The sequence below is a fragment of the Protopterus annectens genome, chromosome 17.part0 (genome assembly GCF_019279795.1).
Source record: "Protopterus annectens isolate FY-2018-M chromosome 17.part0, PAN1.0, whole genome shotgun sequence".
Classification (NCBI taxonomy): domain Eukaryota; kingdom Metazoa; phylum Chordata; order Ceratodontiformes; family Protopteridae; genus Protopterus; species Protopterus annectens.
Window position 1 is genome coordinate 647,426,976 of NC_056751.1, and position 17,894 is coordinate 647,444,869.

The window sequence follows — 17,894 nt, forward strand, 5'->3', positions numbered from 1 at the left end:
GGACACAGTAGTAGATAAAGAGACTTTCAAAGGACTCGGTACTATCTATAATAAGAGTGCTTTATCAAGGTGCAAGTACTGTAGGAGTAAGTGCTAGGCTTTACAGATAGAGAATAGTCTACTTGGGAATCAAGTAGAGATGAACTTTTCAGTTATAGGATATGCTGCCCAAATAGTTTAACCTTGTTTAACCGCCGCTTGTCTTGTGTGCAACAGTGGTAACTCAAAAATCGCGGCTTCACGCGTTTAAGCGTTTTTATAGGGGGCTGAAGGGGGGAAGAAGCTAGGAATTAACAAAATGGACTATACTAGACTACTAAACTCTGCAATCAATCAAATCAGACAAACAGTGCTTCCCACTCCCTGCAAAACTTCCAATGGAGCCACTTGTCTTCGCCCCCTTCTCCCGTTTAGAAGACGTAGTAGGGTGATCACCAGGCTTGTGAATAACTGGACAATTAAAACCCAGGTACACTGTAGGCTCCAGTTTGTTTGGCCTTAGCAATCCAAGGGAACTATGATAAGTCGTCCAAAGAACATCGGACTGTTGCAAGCGTTGCCTTAACAACCAGATAAGTCTCAATTGCTGCATTTATTGCAACAGTCAGATTGTCAAGGGCTTCGTTTCTATTCGCTACTCTGCGGGAGCCCCTCGCGCTTGGATGTCTCGCTCAGGCTCAGCGTGTTCATAGTTCAACAACGATCGGAGCGCAGATAGCCAAGCGAAGGGCTCGTGGTCTGTTGCAAAATGGAGCATCTTTTGGTAAGCAAAATCATGCAAAATAGTCTTATTGTTTCGAGCGCTACTTGCCTTTTTAGCTAAATCCCATGGATTAATGATAGGTATTACAAAGTACATTTGGATACGTTAGATACAACACACTTGCATGAACGGGAGACACTGTAATAAAGTCTGAAACAAAGTCTACATTTGTGTAAAATTAAGAAACCGCATTTGAAAGCCATGATAAAAATAATTCCAGTCTAACGGTAGGTGTACGTTTAAGTTATTTTCTTTTTTCACAATGCCCTTGAATGTAGCCCTGTGTTACACACAGCAGTCGTCCGATGAGCTGGTATCAGACGATGGGAGGAGCCTGAAACCAAAACTCAGAATACAATCTGTAATTGTTGATGGTCCCTTTTGCAAAGTGTTTGCTTATAATGGTGGTAGAAGTAGGGTTGCCACCTTTTCAAATGCCCAAAGTGGGACATTTTTTGTAGAAACTTGCAATTTTGCAGGACGGACATACCCAAGGGAAGTGCAAACGACAGAACTTCACTGTTTTTGTCCAAGTAAAAGCTTATTCTTGTAGCATATGAGTTGCTTATGCTATTTTGTATAATATTTAGGTGTTTCAGATACAAAATAACTGTTTTATGCAACTATTAAAGACAACTTGGTAAATATTTTTTGCCTTAAAATCTCAGGACATTTGCCATTTTTTAGATTTTTTCTCAGGACAAAACTGCCCAAAGTGGGACTGTCCCTCCCTCGCAAAGAGGGACAGGTGGTAACCCTAGGTATAAGGCGCAAAAATAATCTGCACAATAGTGTAATATCGTAGTAGAACTACAACGTGATGCTTTAGTATTGTAAAGACAAAACATCAATTTAATTCAACACCAGTGAGCTGCAGAATATCACACACACCTCTAGCAGTTTGCATACGTCCTTACATTCCAAATCAAGTTAAAAATCGTAAGTCAAGCAAATGCAAGTTTCTTAAATGTTAAAGTGGAAATGTCAATGTTATAAGTAAAAAAATCTAATTTAGAGTGATGATACCCGGTACATTCACAGTTTGTAAAGCAGTAATATAGTTATAATGCATTACAGTATAATGCACTCAAAGTTATACTTTTCTTTAAAAGTTTCACAATCAGTTTTACGTATCTGTACGTACTGTGCCGAATCAGTTTTGTTCAGCGAGGCTTCAGCTTTCACATGACATCAAGAAATTCATGCCGGTGTACTTGTTTATGAAGGTAATTTGCAGAAGGTTAAGGCTATAAACTGTATTCCTGTGGAACAGGGTTTGATTCCCTCTGCCCATATCTGCCTACTGTGTAACCTTAAACAAATCACTTGGACAGTGCTTGGGAACATCTGGGATCTGAGCTGGTCCCTTGGACAACAAGGCTAGTCACTACCTATTTACTGTTGCTAATAGTAATATAATTAACTATGTGAGTTTAAGTAAATGTCTCTTAAGGTGTACAAATTATGGTCTAAATATTAATGACAGTTTTCTTCAACATTAACTGAGGTTTCAATTGATGTCATACATGACTTTGCAAGTCACTGATTTGGGAAGTACTAATGTAAATATGGAAATTTTGCACAGCTTCATAACTTTTAGCAAACAACTATCAACATCTCAAGTGTATTGTATCTGCATGGGCAGTGACAATGCATTTTCTATTTCATGCCATGACTCTCAATAACACTGTATCTCTCTTAGTTATGAAAATATGAATTTTACAGTGAAAACAGGAATAATATTTAACAATCAGTGATTAATATCTCAACTTCAGAAAATCCTAGATTAACAATCTTAATGTCATTTTCTTACTTTTACCTTACCATTTCTTGTGATACCTGTTAACTGGTAAGTCACTTGTTTAAGGGAGCCATACCTTAAAATGTCAGGATACAGGTGTTAATGTATATGTAAAGAGGTGATATGGGCGTCAATCTGTTTAGCATGCAGTTTTGCAGGAACCACAGGCAAATGAAAAGGAAACTCGAGGGATTAGCAATTTGATCATGAGAAGCCTGAGAAAGCTGTGAAACAATGTAGTAGCTCACCAAAGTAAGTAACTGAACTCAGGTTATGACCTTAATACGTAATTTGTTGATGGCAAGTAAAAGTTAATAAAGTTTGTCTGTTAATGATAATAAACTGTTTAATAATAAAAAGAGACCAGCAACTAACTTAAAAGGAGCAGGTAATTTATTTATAGACAGCAGTAATCACCAGTAAACTGCAATTTATGAGATGTAACAAATGGAAAATTCTTATTGGAAAATACAATTCTCTGATTAAATCAGTGCAATGAATGTTGCATTGTTAATGTACTTGTTAAACGTAATGTAGCTGACAAAGAGAATGATACAGTTCCCCTATGAAATGCCAAGTCATAAGGTGCCTAGAAACCACATTGTGCAACACAAATTTTTGAAAAGACCAAAAGGATTTGCCCCTGTGCATTGCTCATGGGAGGGAGGGTGGAGTAATCCCCCGCCCCCAAACCTGAAAATATATATCCACTCCATAGATGCACAAGCATGATGAAGTGAGACATCTCCCCAAAAGGAAGGAAGGAATATCTGGTGACAAATACACACATAGGAACCACACCAGCAGTGATTTCATATGGAAAAGATGCTAAAGTTTTTTGACTTTGTCATCTAGTGACTCTGGGACTTGAACATCTGGCAACTTGATCACAGTGAACTGTGAAGTGATGGAGTTGACCAAGATATATAAGATGAAGTAACAATTCAGACATCAGTCAAATTAAACCTTAGTCCATTACGTATAAATTCATAACCTTTTAACACTAAACAAACACTATGACATTGAAAGTGAACTGACTGTGAGCTAGTTATTTAACCAGATACCCCCTTCCAGGCTGAGTCTGAAGAAGGTCCATAGAGATCAGTGCTCTACCCTGGAAAACAAATAAAATTAAATAAAAATAAGTATTGAACAAATAGATGATCACGTACAAATAGCTGGCAGTATTGTCAAAATATGAGTGGTCAGTGTGATATAAAGTTACCCTAATGGTCAAATGGTAATTAAATTACACTGATGTAATCTTAGTCAAAGGTAATTCAGTAAATTCCTATCTGAGAAGGTTTTTGACTCTGTGAGAATTGCATTGGGATACTTTGATTGTCCAGTTAGGGCTAATTTTGTCACATTCAATCAGGGAATGATTTTGAACTTTTTTTGATTAGATTGTAGGCTTTCAACTATCCAAATAAGGAGCGTACAGAGATAAGCCTTGTATCTTTTGTGCAAAAGTCTTGTGTGTACATAATTATGAATCCCCCTTGTTCTGATTTGTGGCTTGTATGCATATGGTAACTGACAAGATATTTTTAGATTTCTGTCCACAGTTGATTGAAGAAGCTGTTGTAGGTGTGGTTATCTACTATTCACTTTATTCTTTGTTAGATGTCCTTTATGACCATGGGTCTCTGCTTTGTGGTTGACAGATGGTTGAGTATTTGAGACACTTGTTTCTCAAAAGGTCACTTGGTAGTGTCCTCTATAGATGGCTTTTGCCTGCCTTGTGGACATGCAGGTCATGACACATTTTTATTGAATGGAAGGCAGCAGTGTGGATGCAGATTATTGTTTTTTCCTGGCACACAAGTTTTGTGATCTTCTGTGATCTGTTATGGTTGTATTCCCCTGATACATGAGCTTTGTGATCTTCTGCAATCTGTTATGGTTGTATTCCCCTGACACATACGTTTTGTGATCTTCTGTGATCTATTGTGGTTGTATTCCCCTGATACATGAGTTTTGTGATCTGTTATCACTGCTGAAAGATTCTGTAACATGAGAATAGTACAGAACTCAGATATCAGAGTATTTTACATAAACAGAGCATCTTACAATACATAATCGATTAGACTGCTATATTACAATAACTCACATATTTATAATGATTTCCAAAAGCAGTACTCTGGTTGGTTGGGGAGGGTCACTTTGACTGCTTATATTTTGTATGATTTTACATGTACTGTAAACAAACAGATTTGTAATATAAATGTCCAATGCATAAATTATTTATTTCTTAAATACAGCTGTTTAGAAGGACAGTGAAAGATTATTATAGTCCAGTTTGTAATAACAATAAACTATTTATTTGCATTCTAAGTTAACTAGTAATGTGTAAGTATATAGGAAGACACTTTGAGGAGGATTACTTCCACAATGCATCAGTAATTTAGCACAATACTTAACAGCCATATTTATCCATTAGTTGGCAGCATATTAGCATTATTTTATAATATTGTAGTGCCATTAACTGTGGCACTGCATCAAATGTCAATTAACAGTCTTGTCTTAGAGGTAAACCACACGATCATTCAAAATGTACTTTAAAGTATTTGGATTTTTTTTAGTCATTTTTCGTGTGTCTCAAAGATAGCAAGGCAGAAAGACTACACTTATTGAGAAAAATGCTAATATGACTGTATTATTTATTTATTTATACTTGGCTGCGGTGGTGGTGCTGTGGTAGCGTTGTCATCTCACAGTTAGACGTTGCCTGTTCGATTCTCAGAGCGTTTTCTGTGTAGCGACATGCGTGAATGGGGCGTTCCTTCGTTGAAGGTTGTGCGTTAGGCCCGACAAGCCAGTACGTAAAAATTTACTGCCAGTCATTAGCAGACCTGAGTGCCGCTGTGGCGACCTCTAACCGGGAAAAGCCAAAAGACACAAACAAACATTTATTTATTTATTTATACTTTTTTACTAGGGTAATGCACTGATCTGAATGGACCATTTGCAGCCACAGCTTGGGTGAAAAGGATCATATAAGTAATGAGCAAACATATTTACAGATACGGGGATAGATGATCCATTTAGTCTTATGAGTGAATGTAGTTTGTACAGCATTTACACAAGCTGATATTAAATCTAATTTTGATTTAATATTTTATGGCAACACAACAAAGACGCCTAGATAAGAGTAATGTGTAACTGAGCATACATCTCTTGACTATATACAACAGTTTAAATGACTTGGCTGCGTGTTTTTGACTGTATCTCAATGTGTAACTTGTAAATTACACAGAGCATTTTATGGTGTATGCCCATCTGCTTGCACTACTTCATTTCAAGTTACCACCACACGTAGGGGTAAATTAACTTAGAGCATATCATGTAGATACAAACATATATATAAACAGATAGATAGAGATATATAGATAGATAGATAGACTTGATACATACAGATGAGCATACATGTATAGACTTAATTTTGAAAATAGCAATGGCACCAGTCATTAGCATAATGGATTGTAGTAATATATACTAAGAGATAAAATAACAGTGACAGAAATTGAATGAAAATAGTTTAGCAGACATATAGATAAAAAGGGAAATGAAACACTTGACTGCAGACAAGATTTGTTGAATTCCCATTGCAGTTTGACTCTAGAGAATGAAAGACATTCATTAAAGACTACGCCTATTTATTTAATTTATTTAATAACTTAAGTTGTTTTAATGTTCCTTATGACATGCCTGCCATCATCAATGAAAATAAATAATCCCATATGTAATCCCATTTGTTATGTAATATTTAAACAGGGAAAATAAAATAATATTTTGCTTATAATTATAACAACTGTTTAGCTGAAAAAGTGTCTAGGTTTCCAGAAACCCATGTAAATGAAGCAGCCAGTCAGAAGCCCTTACTGACTACTCCAGGAGAGATGTTATTTCCATATTACTTCTGCTGACACCTTCAAAGCCAAAGTACAAGACAGGCCTTGTCAAAAGTTAGGGCTTTCCTCAGATAAGTTCTTGAAATAATATTCTTGACAATACATAAATAAATAAGTAAAGTAATAACATTTGCTTTCTTGCCTCTCAACCTGATAATGCTAGACGTCTGGACACACCGTAAAATGATGAAGGGACAAAGGCCACAAAATAGGGACAGATTTTAAATATTGCTGCTACCAACTTAGAGAGTTGTCAAACTAACATGTCTTGTGTTAGACTACATTTTATGAAGGATATAAAATCTGAAACACAAATTTGTTTAATTATTTAGTGACTTCAGTCCTCACTGATTTGCCAGAAAACCTCAAATTTTATGAGGAACAGTCCAAAAGTAGGAGACAAAAATCCAGACTTTCTGTAAAAATCTGCACAGTTGAGAAGTATGCTTCATTTTCCTTTACAAAATCATGTTTTTTGCAAACAAAATGCAAGATGCAAAACCTAAACACAACTTTCCAAAACGTCTCTCTTCCAAGTAACATAATTACTAGGCAAACTGAAAAGGAGCATAACTTTCAAAGTTTTCTAGTTGTACAGTAGAAATAGTACCTGACAGGGTTTGGCATTTGTGGGCGGCCATGGTGGTACAGCGGTTAGCCTTGCCACCTCACAGCAAGAGGTTCTCTGGTTCGATTCTCAGCTGAGGTGCCTTCTGTGTGGAGTCTGCATGTTCTCCCTGTGGTCGCGTGGGTTTTCTCGGGGTGCTCCGGTTTCCTCCCACTTCACAAAGACATGCAATAGGTGGATTGGACACTCTAAATTGGCCCTAGGTGTGAGTGTGTGCCTTCTGTGGAAGGTTGGGTGCCAACCTGGCAACTCAACACCATAAAACTCCACTGCCAATCATGTGCGGACAGATGATCCGCTGTGGTGATCCCTAACCGGGAAAAAGCTGAAAGAAGGAGAAGGGTTTGGCATTAGTGTTTGAATCTGTTCCCTTTTAACACAAGTGTTTAATACCTTCTGCTTTCCCATCGACCTTGGAAGTCGAAGGATTCAAGGCCGGTTACACAGGATTAACTTCCCTTCCCCCCCAAAAATGAAACTCTTTCCAATCAGAGATTGTTTGTGTACTGTTGTTTACGACAACACAAATCCAAACCACGAACCACTTAAACTAATGAAAAAGCGAAGCTGGAACACAATAAGAGCAGAGCTTCTAAATCCAAACGTATATTTATTGCACCAAATAAAAAGTAAGTGCTTTCGGCAAAATACAATATCCCGCCTTCATCAGACAAACAGCAAGATGAAGTAAACAGTCAACTATATAAGATTATCATTTAAAAATGACCAATGATGTTCAAGTGCATTTGTTACTTATCAAATACCTTGACAACCTTAAAGGTATTATTTAAAATAATGTTAAAGTTATTGTTTTCATGAAGTAAAAACACAGAAAACCATCACTCAAAGTAAGTCCTGTGAATATGACCAGTAAAAAATATATATAAATAATTCCTCCCTAACCAAAACAAATTAACATTTTTGAATATATTAAAGGAAGACCATCATTCTAAAAAATACTAGGAAAAATTCCTTGAACTAAAACATTGCACTGAATAATTATGTTATCTTTAGCATTAATTACATAATAGTGAGACCCTAAATATTTTAAAATCACGTCTCGCTATATGAAAATACAGAATTCTGTAAAAGCTTAGAAGAATGCATTCTGAACATTACACAAAATAGTAATGCGGTTATTAGCGTTGAATAATTAATGACAAAACCCTAGATGTTTTAAGATCCCGTCACATTGCACATAAGTAAAGAAGCCTGTGCAGGCCTAGAAAATGATGAACCAATCAAAAACTTTCTGATATTATGTATAATCATGCAAGCATGTTTACAAAAAACTTAAAACATTCTCACCCATTATAAAAATTCATTTGAACGACAAAAAACATGTTAATACCATGTTTAGTCTATAAAAATACGTTCAATAGAAAATATACATAAGAATATACGCCCACACAAAAATTAATACATAATTTCAGGATGAAAATTACCTATTAAGGGAAAGCCATTTCAAAACACATTTTATGGATATGGCATCATTCAAACCTGGAAAGGTATGTGCTCTTGTGCGAATCTGCCAGAATAATTCATCCATTTCGAGCTGGATTTGCCATGGACCTCCTCTTACATCTATCTCCCTCTTATGTAAGATGGTAAAACTAAAATTATGCCCTTCGCATTCCATTATATGTCTAGCTAAAGCATTATTAAGATCTTTCTTGTTAATAGCATACTGATGTTCATATATTCTAGCTTTTAATTTACGTTCGGTTTTACCGATATAGAATGCTTTACAATAATTACACAGTGCTGCATATGTGACAACTTTAGTGTCACAATTGTAATGATTGTTCACTTTATAGTTCTTGTTGTTAATAGAAAAATGGTTGCCTACTTTTATATGCTTGCATTGGGCACAAGAACCACATTTAAACATACCATGTGGTCTATTAGTATGCACCTTTTTCTTAGTCTTTTCCAATAAGCATTTTAAGTTTTCACCCCTCCTATATGTAATCTTAGGGGAATCACCCAAGAGGCTCATTAAATTTTATTATATCCCAATTTTTATTAATAACCTCTTTGATTTTTTGGGAATCTAGTGAAAAGGTGTATAAAAAGCTGGTATAAAACTTGGTACTCTCAACCACAGCTGTTCTATGTTTGACGCTGATAATAACACCTTCATCGTCAGATTGCGCCAAACTTAGATTATTCAGTCCGACTAGTAGAGCGATAAAATGACCTTCTTCATGTTTACGTGATACCTCTCTGATAATAGTTGAAATCATGGTAGTTGGATATCCTCTAGCCAGAAACATGTTTCTAAGTCTAGTACATTCGGCCTCATAATCATGAAAATCAGTGACCATTCATGCCGTTCGTGCCGCCCGTACTATCTGGCCCTTAATCACTGCTTTTTTCTGGTGATAAGGATGGTTACTAGAAAAATGCAGCATAGAATTAGAATATGTCAGTTTCCTATAAATCGAACTTTTATATTTGTTGTTTATTCTATCATTTACCAAGAGAATATCCAAATAATTAATTTCTTTTTCCCCTATATTATAAGTAAATTGTAAAAAATCGGTAATTCTGGAAATCCTTTCAACAAATAAAGGAATTAAGTCCTTGTTGCCATGCCACATGCAAAATATGTCATCCTGGTACCAGGTGACATACTTTTGAAACCATTCATCTTTAAAGAGAAATTCAGTCTCCCAATATGCCATTACAGCATTTGCAAATGTACCTCCACAGGGGGAGCCCATGGCTATCCCAGATGTCTGCAAGTAAAAATTATCCTCAAACATAAAAAAATTATTAGTTAATACTAATTCTAATAATGTCTCAATGAGATAGATGATGTCATCCTTGATCTTTTTAGTGAGCATAAACTCCCTCACCCAATTGAGACCTATAGTTTGAGGTATAGCTGTATATAAGTCTTTGACATCAGTAGTCAAAAAAATCACATCTGGGGAATACCTTTGTTTGCTTATGATCTCTAGAAAGGTCCAAGAATCTTTACAGATTTGTATTTCACTATCAGTAAGAGGTTTCATAATATAATCGATGTATTTAGCGCAAGCATAGGTAATGGACCCTCTACCATCTATAATAGGTCTAAATGGAGGTGTATGGAGTCTCTTAGGTAATTTAGGAGACCCAAAAAATGCTGGAATTCTAGGTGCAGCCATAATCAAATAATTATGAGCATCCGTATCTATGAATCCTTCTATATATAAATCATTCAAGATGTTATTAATCTTTCTATATGCCCCATGTATTTCATTTATAGAGACCGGCTTATAGGCTGGACTATTAAGATGCTCTAACATATAATCAACATATGTGCAATTGTCCATAAATACTAGGCCGCCACCTTTGTCAGGCTTCATTACTCTGACACCGCAATCTTTTAATAACTGAATAAAATCCCATTCTAGTGTAGTGATATTACCTATTTGACCGTGGCCATGATTTTTATAAGTCACTTGATTCTTAATTGCCCATAAGTCCATGGTACATATTTTTTCAAAAACACCAAGTATAGGATGGAGTGGTGGGTTATATGAGCTAGACACCTTTAAAACTTTAATTGTACCAGTGTCATTGCCCATTAACCAATTCAAATTAAGTTTACGTATGAAGACTTTCAAGTCTATTATAGTTTTGACAATATCCATATGACGTCCGGGGACAAAGGATAGATCTTTTGCCAAGAAGTCCACCATGTCTTGATGAATATCTAAAGAAGTGTAATTATAAATAATAAAGTCACCCCTTGTACTCTTATATAATCTCGGTTCTATGCCGAAATCAAAAACGGTGTTCATCTCCTCCGTGCCCTCCTCCTGTTCCCCGAGTTGGTTTGTTGTCGAGGTTGATAACGATTGTTGGCTCTGGAGTTGTTGGCCGGGTGAAAATCCTGTTGATTCTGATTATTTGGTAGTTCAGGGCGATGGGTCATATTATTATCAGTCTCTAGTTGATTATTGTTATTGTTTTGACCACCTACTGACCCATTCCCATGATTAAGTGTATTGTTATTGTTTAACCTTGGACTTCTCCTCAAACCTTGTCTTTGCTCACTGGTTCCATTAGATATATTATTAGAACCTACTTGGTTGAACTGCGCGTTAAATGCCCCATCATTCGTACTCTCTCTGTGTACTATTTGTACTTTTGAAGGAAGGCGAGGGTAGGCACATTTGTTAGCGTAATCTTTAAGATCACGGGTTAGCTTCTTTTTCTTGGTGAATGGGAGTTTACTCATTGTGGCATCAATGCTAGAATAAAATCTGCAGTACTCATATTTGTACCGCAGAAATTCTACGTCCACCTTAATTTCACCCTCCAATGTCTCCAATTCAGTTTTCAAACTTGCAATGTCTTTAGAATAAAATACAATCAACGCTTGTAAGAACTCTTTCCCCTGTCTGTCAAATAGTTCTATAAGTTCTTGGTAAAAAGGAGAATCGTCCGTCAAGCCAGTGGGAAAACGCCACTGGCATAAACCCTTAGGAATTATTTTGTTCTTGATGCATTCCTCTAAATAAGACACCTCTAGCTGGAGCTTTTTACATTTATACAGTTTGGTGTCAAATAAGTCTATTCTGTTAGCCAAAGTTCTACTGTCATTTTCGTTTTGATTAGTTAAAATCATGTTGGGATTCAAGTCTTGACCAAAAAAGTTTGTTTTATCTAAAAAATTACCCATTACTGGTATGCCGTCATTAATAACGACATTGTTGTCACAAACACGAGTTAAAGAACCAGAAAGGTTATTACCTCTTTGTAAACAAACCGCAGATACAGGAACTGGACAAACTGGTTCAGAAGAAGCAGCGACTTGAATGGATTGACTCCCTGGTATAGTGTCCCCGTTCCTGTTCTGTAATACAGGCTGTAAGTCCTGCTAGGCAGGGTGGATGCGCTTACGCAGAAGGTGGAAGCATTACCTGGACTGCATTTGCGCTCTGGAATTGTGTCACCTGGTAGTCAGAGTACTTATGCAGGAGCAACATGTAATTCCTTGCCTAACAGTCAGCCTGTATTACAGAACAGGAACGGGGACACTATACCAGGGAGTCAATCCATTCAAGTCGCTGCTTCTTCTGAACCAGTTTGTCCAGTTCCTGTATCTGCGGTTTGTTTACAAAGAGGTAATAACCTTTCTGGTTCTTTAACTCGTGTTTGTGACAACAATGTCGTTATTAATGACGGCATACCAGTAATGGGTAATTTTTTAGATAAAACAAACTTTTTTGGTCAAGACTTGAATCCCAACATGATTTTAACTAATCAAAACGAAAATGACAGTAGAACTTTGGATAACAGAATAGACTTATTTGACACCAAACTGTATAAATGTAAAAAGCTCCAGCTAGAGGTGTCTTATTTAGAGGAATGCATCAAGAACAAAATAATTCCTAAGGGTTTATGCCAGTGGCGTTTTCCCACTGGCTTGACGGACGATTTTCCTTTTTACCAAGAACTTATAGAACTATTTGACAGACAGGGGAAAGAGTTCTTACAAGCGTTGATTGTATTTTATTCTAAAGACATTGCAGGTTTGAAAACTGAATTGGAGACATTGGAGGGTGAAATTAAGGTGGACGTAGAATTTCTGCGGTACAAATATGAGTACTGCAGAATTTATTCTAGCATTAATGCCACAATGAGTAAACTCTCATTCACCAAGAAAAAGAAGCTAACCCGTGATCTTAAAGATTACGCTAACAAATGTGCGTACCCTCGCCTTCCTTCAAAAGTACAAATAGTACACAGAGAGAGTACGAATGATGGGGCATTTAACGTGCAGTTCAACCAAGTAGGTTCTAATAATATATCTAATGGAACCAGTGAGCAAAGACAAGGTTTGAGGAGAAGTCCAAGGTTAAACAATAACAATACACTTAATCATGGGAATGGGTCAGTAGGTGGTCAAAACAATAACAATAATCAACTAGAGACTGATAATAATATGACCCATCGCCCTGAACTACCAAATAATCAGAATCAACAGGATTTTCACCCGGCCAACAACTCCAGAGCCAACAATCGTTATCAACCTCGACAACAGACCAACTCGAGGAACAGGAGGAGGGCACGGAGGAGATGAACACCGTTTTTGATTTCAGCATAGAACCGAGATTATATAAGAGTACAAGGTGTGACTTTATTATTTATAATTACACTTCTTTAGATATTCATCAAGACATGGTGGACTTCTTGGCAAAAGATCTATCCTTTGTCCCCGGACGTCATATGGATATTGTCAAAACTATAATAGACTTGAAAGTCTTCGTACGTAAACTTAATTTGAATTGGTTAATGGGCAATGACACTGGTACAATTAAAGTTTTAAAGGTGTCTAGCTCATATAACCCACCACTCCATCCTATACTTGGTGTTTTTGAAAAAATATGTACCATGGACTTATGGGCAATTAAGAATCAAGTGACTTATAAAAATCATGGCCACGGTCAAATAGGTAATATCACTACACTAGAATGGGATTTTATTCAGTTATTAAAAGATTGCGGTGTCAGAGTAATGAAGCCTGACAAAGGTGGCGGCCTAGTATTTATGGACAATTGCACATATGTTGACTATATGTTAGAGCATCTTAATAGTCCAGCCTATAAGTCGGTCTCTATAAATGAAATACATGGGGCATATAGAAAGATTAATAACATCTTGTATGATTTATATATAGAAGGATTCATAGATACGGATGCTCATAATTATTTGATTATGGCTGCACCTAGAATTCCAGCATTTTTTGGGTCTCCTAAATTACATAAGAGACTCCATACACCTCCATTTAGACCTATGCTCGCGCTAAATACATCGATTATATTATGAAACCTCTTATTGATAGTGAAATACAAATCTGTAAATATTCTTGGACCTTTCTAGAGAACATAAGCAAACAAAGGTATTCCCCAGATGTGATTTTTTTTACTATTGATGTCAAAGACTTATATACAGCTATACCAAAAACTATAGGTCTCCATTGGGTGAGGGAGTTTATGCTCACTAAAAAGATCAAGGATGACATCATCTATCTCATCGAGACATTATTAGAATTAGTATTAACTAATAATTTTTTTATGTTTGAGGATAATTTTTACTTGCAGACATCTGGGATAGCCATGGGCTCCCCCTGTGGAGGTACATTTGCAAATGCTGTAATGGCATATTGGGAGACTGAATTTCTCTTTAAAGATGAATGGTTTCAAAAGTATGTCACCTGGTACACTAGGTACCAGGATGACATATTTTGCATGTGGCATGGCAACAAGGACTTAATTCCTTTATTTGTTGAAAGGATTTCCAGAATTACCGATTTTTTACAATTTACTTATAATATAGGGGATAAAGAAATTAATTATTTGGATATTCTCTTGGTTAATGATAGAATAAACAACAAATATAAAAGTTCGATTTATAGGAAACCGACATATTCTAATTCTATGCTGCATTTTTCTAGTAACCATCCTTATCACCAGAAAAAAGCAGTGATTAAGGGCCAGATAGTACGGGCGGCACGAATGGTCACTGATTTTCATGATTATGAGGCCGAATGTACTAGACTTAGAAACATGTTTCTGGCTAGAGGATATCCAACTACCATGATTTCAACTATTATCAGAGAGGTATCACGTAAACGTGAAGAAGGTCATTTTATCGCTCTACTAGGTGGACTGAATAATCTAAGTTTGGCGCAATCTGACGATGAAGGTGTTATTATCAGCGTCAAACATAGAACAGCTGTGGTTGAGAGTACCAAGTTTTATACCAGCTTTTTATACACCTTTTCACTAGATTCCCAAAAAATCAAAGAGGTTATTAATAAAAATTGGGATATAATAAAAAACGACCGCAACTTAATGAGCCTCTTGGATGATTCCCCTAAGATTACATATAGGAGGGGTGAAAACTTAAAATGCTTATTGGAAAAGACTAAGAAAAAGGTGCATACTAATAGACCACATGGTATGTTTAAATGTGGTTCTTGTACCCAATGCAAGCATATAAAAGTAGGCAACCATTTTTCTATTAACAACAAGAACTATAAAGTGAACAATCATTACAATTGTGACACTAAAATTGTCACATATGCAGCACTGTGTAATTATTGTAAAGCATTCTATATCGGTAAAACCGAACGTAAATTAAAAGCTAGAATATATGAACATCAGTATGCTATTAACAAGAAAGATCTTATTAATGCTTTAGCTAGACATATAATGGAATGCGAAGGGCATAATTTTAGTTTTACCATCTTACATAAGAGGGAGATAGATGTAAGAGGAGGTCCATGGCAAACCCAGCTCGAAATGGATGAATTATTCTGGCAGATTCGCACAAGAGCACATACCTTTCCAGGTTTGAATGATGCCATATCCATAAAATGTGTTTTGAAATGGCTTTCCCTTAATAGGTTATTTTCATCCTGAAATGATGTATTAATTTTTGTGTGGGCGTATATTCTTATGTATATTTTCTATTGAACGTATTTTTATAGACTAAACATGGTATTAACATGTTTTTTGTCGTTCAAATGAATTTTTATAATGGGTGAGAATGTTTTAAGTTTTTTGTAAACATGCTTGCATGATTATACATAATATCAGAAAGTTTTTGATTGGTTCGAAAATCATTTTTCTAGGCCTGCACAGGCTTCTTTACTTATGTGCAATGTGACGGGATCTTAAAACATCTAGGGTTTTGTCATTATTTATTCAACGCTAATAACAGCATTACTATTTCGTGTAATGTTCAGAATGCATTCTTCTAAGCTTTTACAGAATTATGTATTTTCATATAGCGAGACGTGATTTTAAAATATTTAGGGTCTCGCTATTATGTAATTAACGCTAAAGATAACATAATTATTCAGCGCAATGTTTTAGTTCAAGGAATTTTTCCTAGTATTTTTTAGAATGATGGCCTTCCTTTAATATATTCAAAAATGTTAATTTCTTTTGGTTAGGGAGGAATTATTTATATATTTTTTTACTGGTTATATTCACAGGACTTACTTTGAGTGATGGTTTTCTGTGTTTTTATTTCATGAAAACAATAACTTTAACATTATTTTAAATAATACCTTTAAGGTTGTCAAGGTATTTGATAAGTAACAAATGCACTTGAACATCATTGGTCATTTTTAAATGATAATCTTATATAGTTGGCTGTTTACTTCATCTGAAGGCGGGATATTGTATTCTGCCGAAAGCGCTTACTTTTTATTTGGTGCAATAAATATACGTTTGGATTTAGAAGCTCTGCTCTTATTGTGTTCCAGCTTCGCTTTTTCATTAGTTTATGTGTACTGTTGTTTGTTTGACTTCTGGATTGCTCAAGTCCTAGAAAATTGCCTGTGTACTTTATAGCCCCAAGTAAAATATTTTAAATTATGGACCTAAATTGTATGCTAAAAATAGGGTGGAGTCCAGAAAGTGAAGGTAGCAGTGTTCCATACACTTTTGCACGTGTCATTACAGCGAGGTCTCAGAAAGCCATACACTGCCAAAGGTATTACTGAGTTTGCTACGAATTACAAAATGGACTACTATAATACAAGTAGTGTGCCTTGACTATACTAAGATATGGCTCCATGTTAAGTTATGCTTTCATTGCAGTCCGGTGGATACCAGTTACTCAGGAATGGTGACAGAGTTTTAAAGTATATTTTTTCCGTGGGGGCAGTCTCCCCTCCATAGCTCATGCTGGGTGTTTTGCCCTCTGTATTGTCAGATTTAATATAATGAGCTCTGAGGTCAGTACACTTCAAGATAAGGGCAAATTCAGACAACACATACCTCATTCTGTGAATGCAGACTTTGGCCAAGTATGTTTTATTGAGTACTTATTATCACACTGCTGAATGGATACCAGTAGGTTATGATCCTCTCCATTTATGTCACATGATATATTATCTTTCATAAATTCAGAGTTGAAAGGTTAAAGCATTTAGTATTTATTAAAAAGTTTAGATTTCAGTGATTGGTTTAGAATTAAGCAATGAGCTAAATAGCTTGGTGCTAGTTAACTGCAACTCAGATGCCTTTGTAAGACTGTACAGTATTTCAGCCAAGGATCAGTGTATTTTTCTGTTTAAACTAAAAATAAAGAAATAAGGTTTGTCTTAAATTATGTAACAGCATTTGGTAATACCCTCATCCACTTAGAAGCCCAGTGTCCAAGTCAGTGTAGATAATTGTCATTTATTTTTATGAAATAAAATTACAAGTTATGTATTTTTAGTCTTGCTACCTGTTTAAGACAGAGAGTTTATCATATTTTATTTATTTATTTTTTCAGTCCCAGACAAATTTATGAAAGTGTCATGAATACTCTAAAAGTCTGAATTTGGAATTTTACATAGTAGATTGTTTGTTAGGAATGTAAAACCATTGAGGAAGATACTGATTTTACTAATAGATTTCTGCAAAATAGTGATTACCAAAACAGATTTCTGGAAAATAAGTTGTTCACCTTGCTGCATGTTCTTCAGTTTTATGCCGAATGTTTTTAAATTGCTTACTAGAAAAGAACCATGACTATATATATTTAATTTCCATGTTTTTAAAATACTCGCATACAAGCTTCAGACTTTCACTGGATAGCCAAAGCTGGAAGAATGCCATCAGCAGACATAACTGCATTTTTCTAAATTCAGTTTGAATGCCACAGATTCAATAAAACCATAAGCGATACCCATTACAGAAGTAGTATGTGGAAGAAGATTGGAAATGTAAAATGTCTGCAACGGAAATAATACTCTTTTCAGGTACACCTTGACATCCCCTCTTT

General features: G+C 35.7%; 1 protein-coding gene across 1 annotated transcript in view; it reads left to right on the plus strand.

The window, feature by feature from the left end:
- Positions 1–438: 438 nt before the first annotated feature.
- The window catches only part of LOC122791488 (NADH-cytochrome b5 reductase 2-like), a 289,138-nt gene continuing 271,682 nt past the window's right edge, over positions 439–17,894 (plus strand). Inside the window, exon 1 of the mRNA XM_044059231.1 lies at positions 439–763. Within this exon, the coding sequence (XP_043915166.1) occupies positions 749–763 (15 nt within the window). The 5' untranslated portion in view covers positions 439–748. The remainder of the gene's footprint in view (positions 764–17,894) is intronic.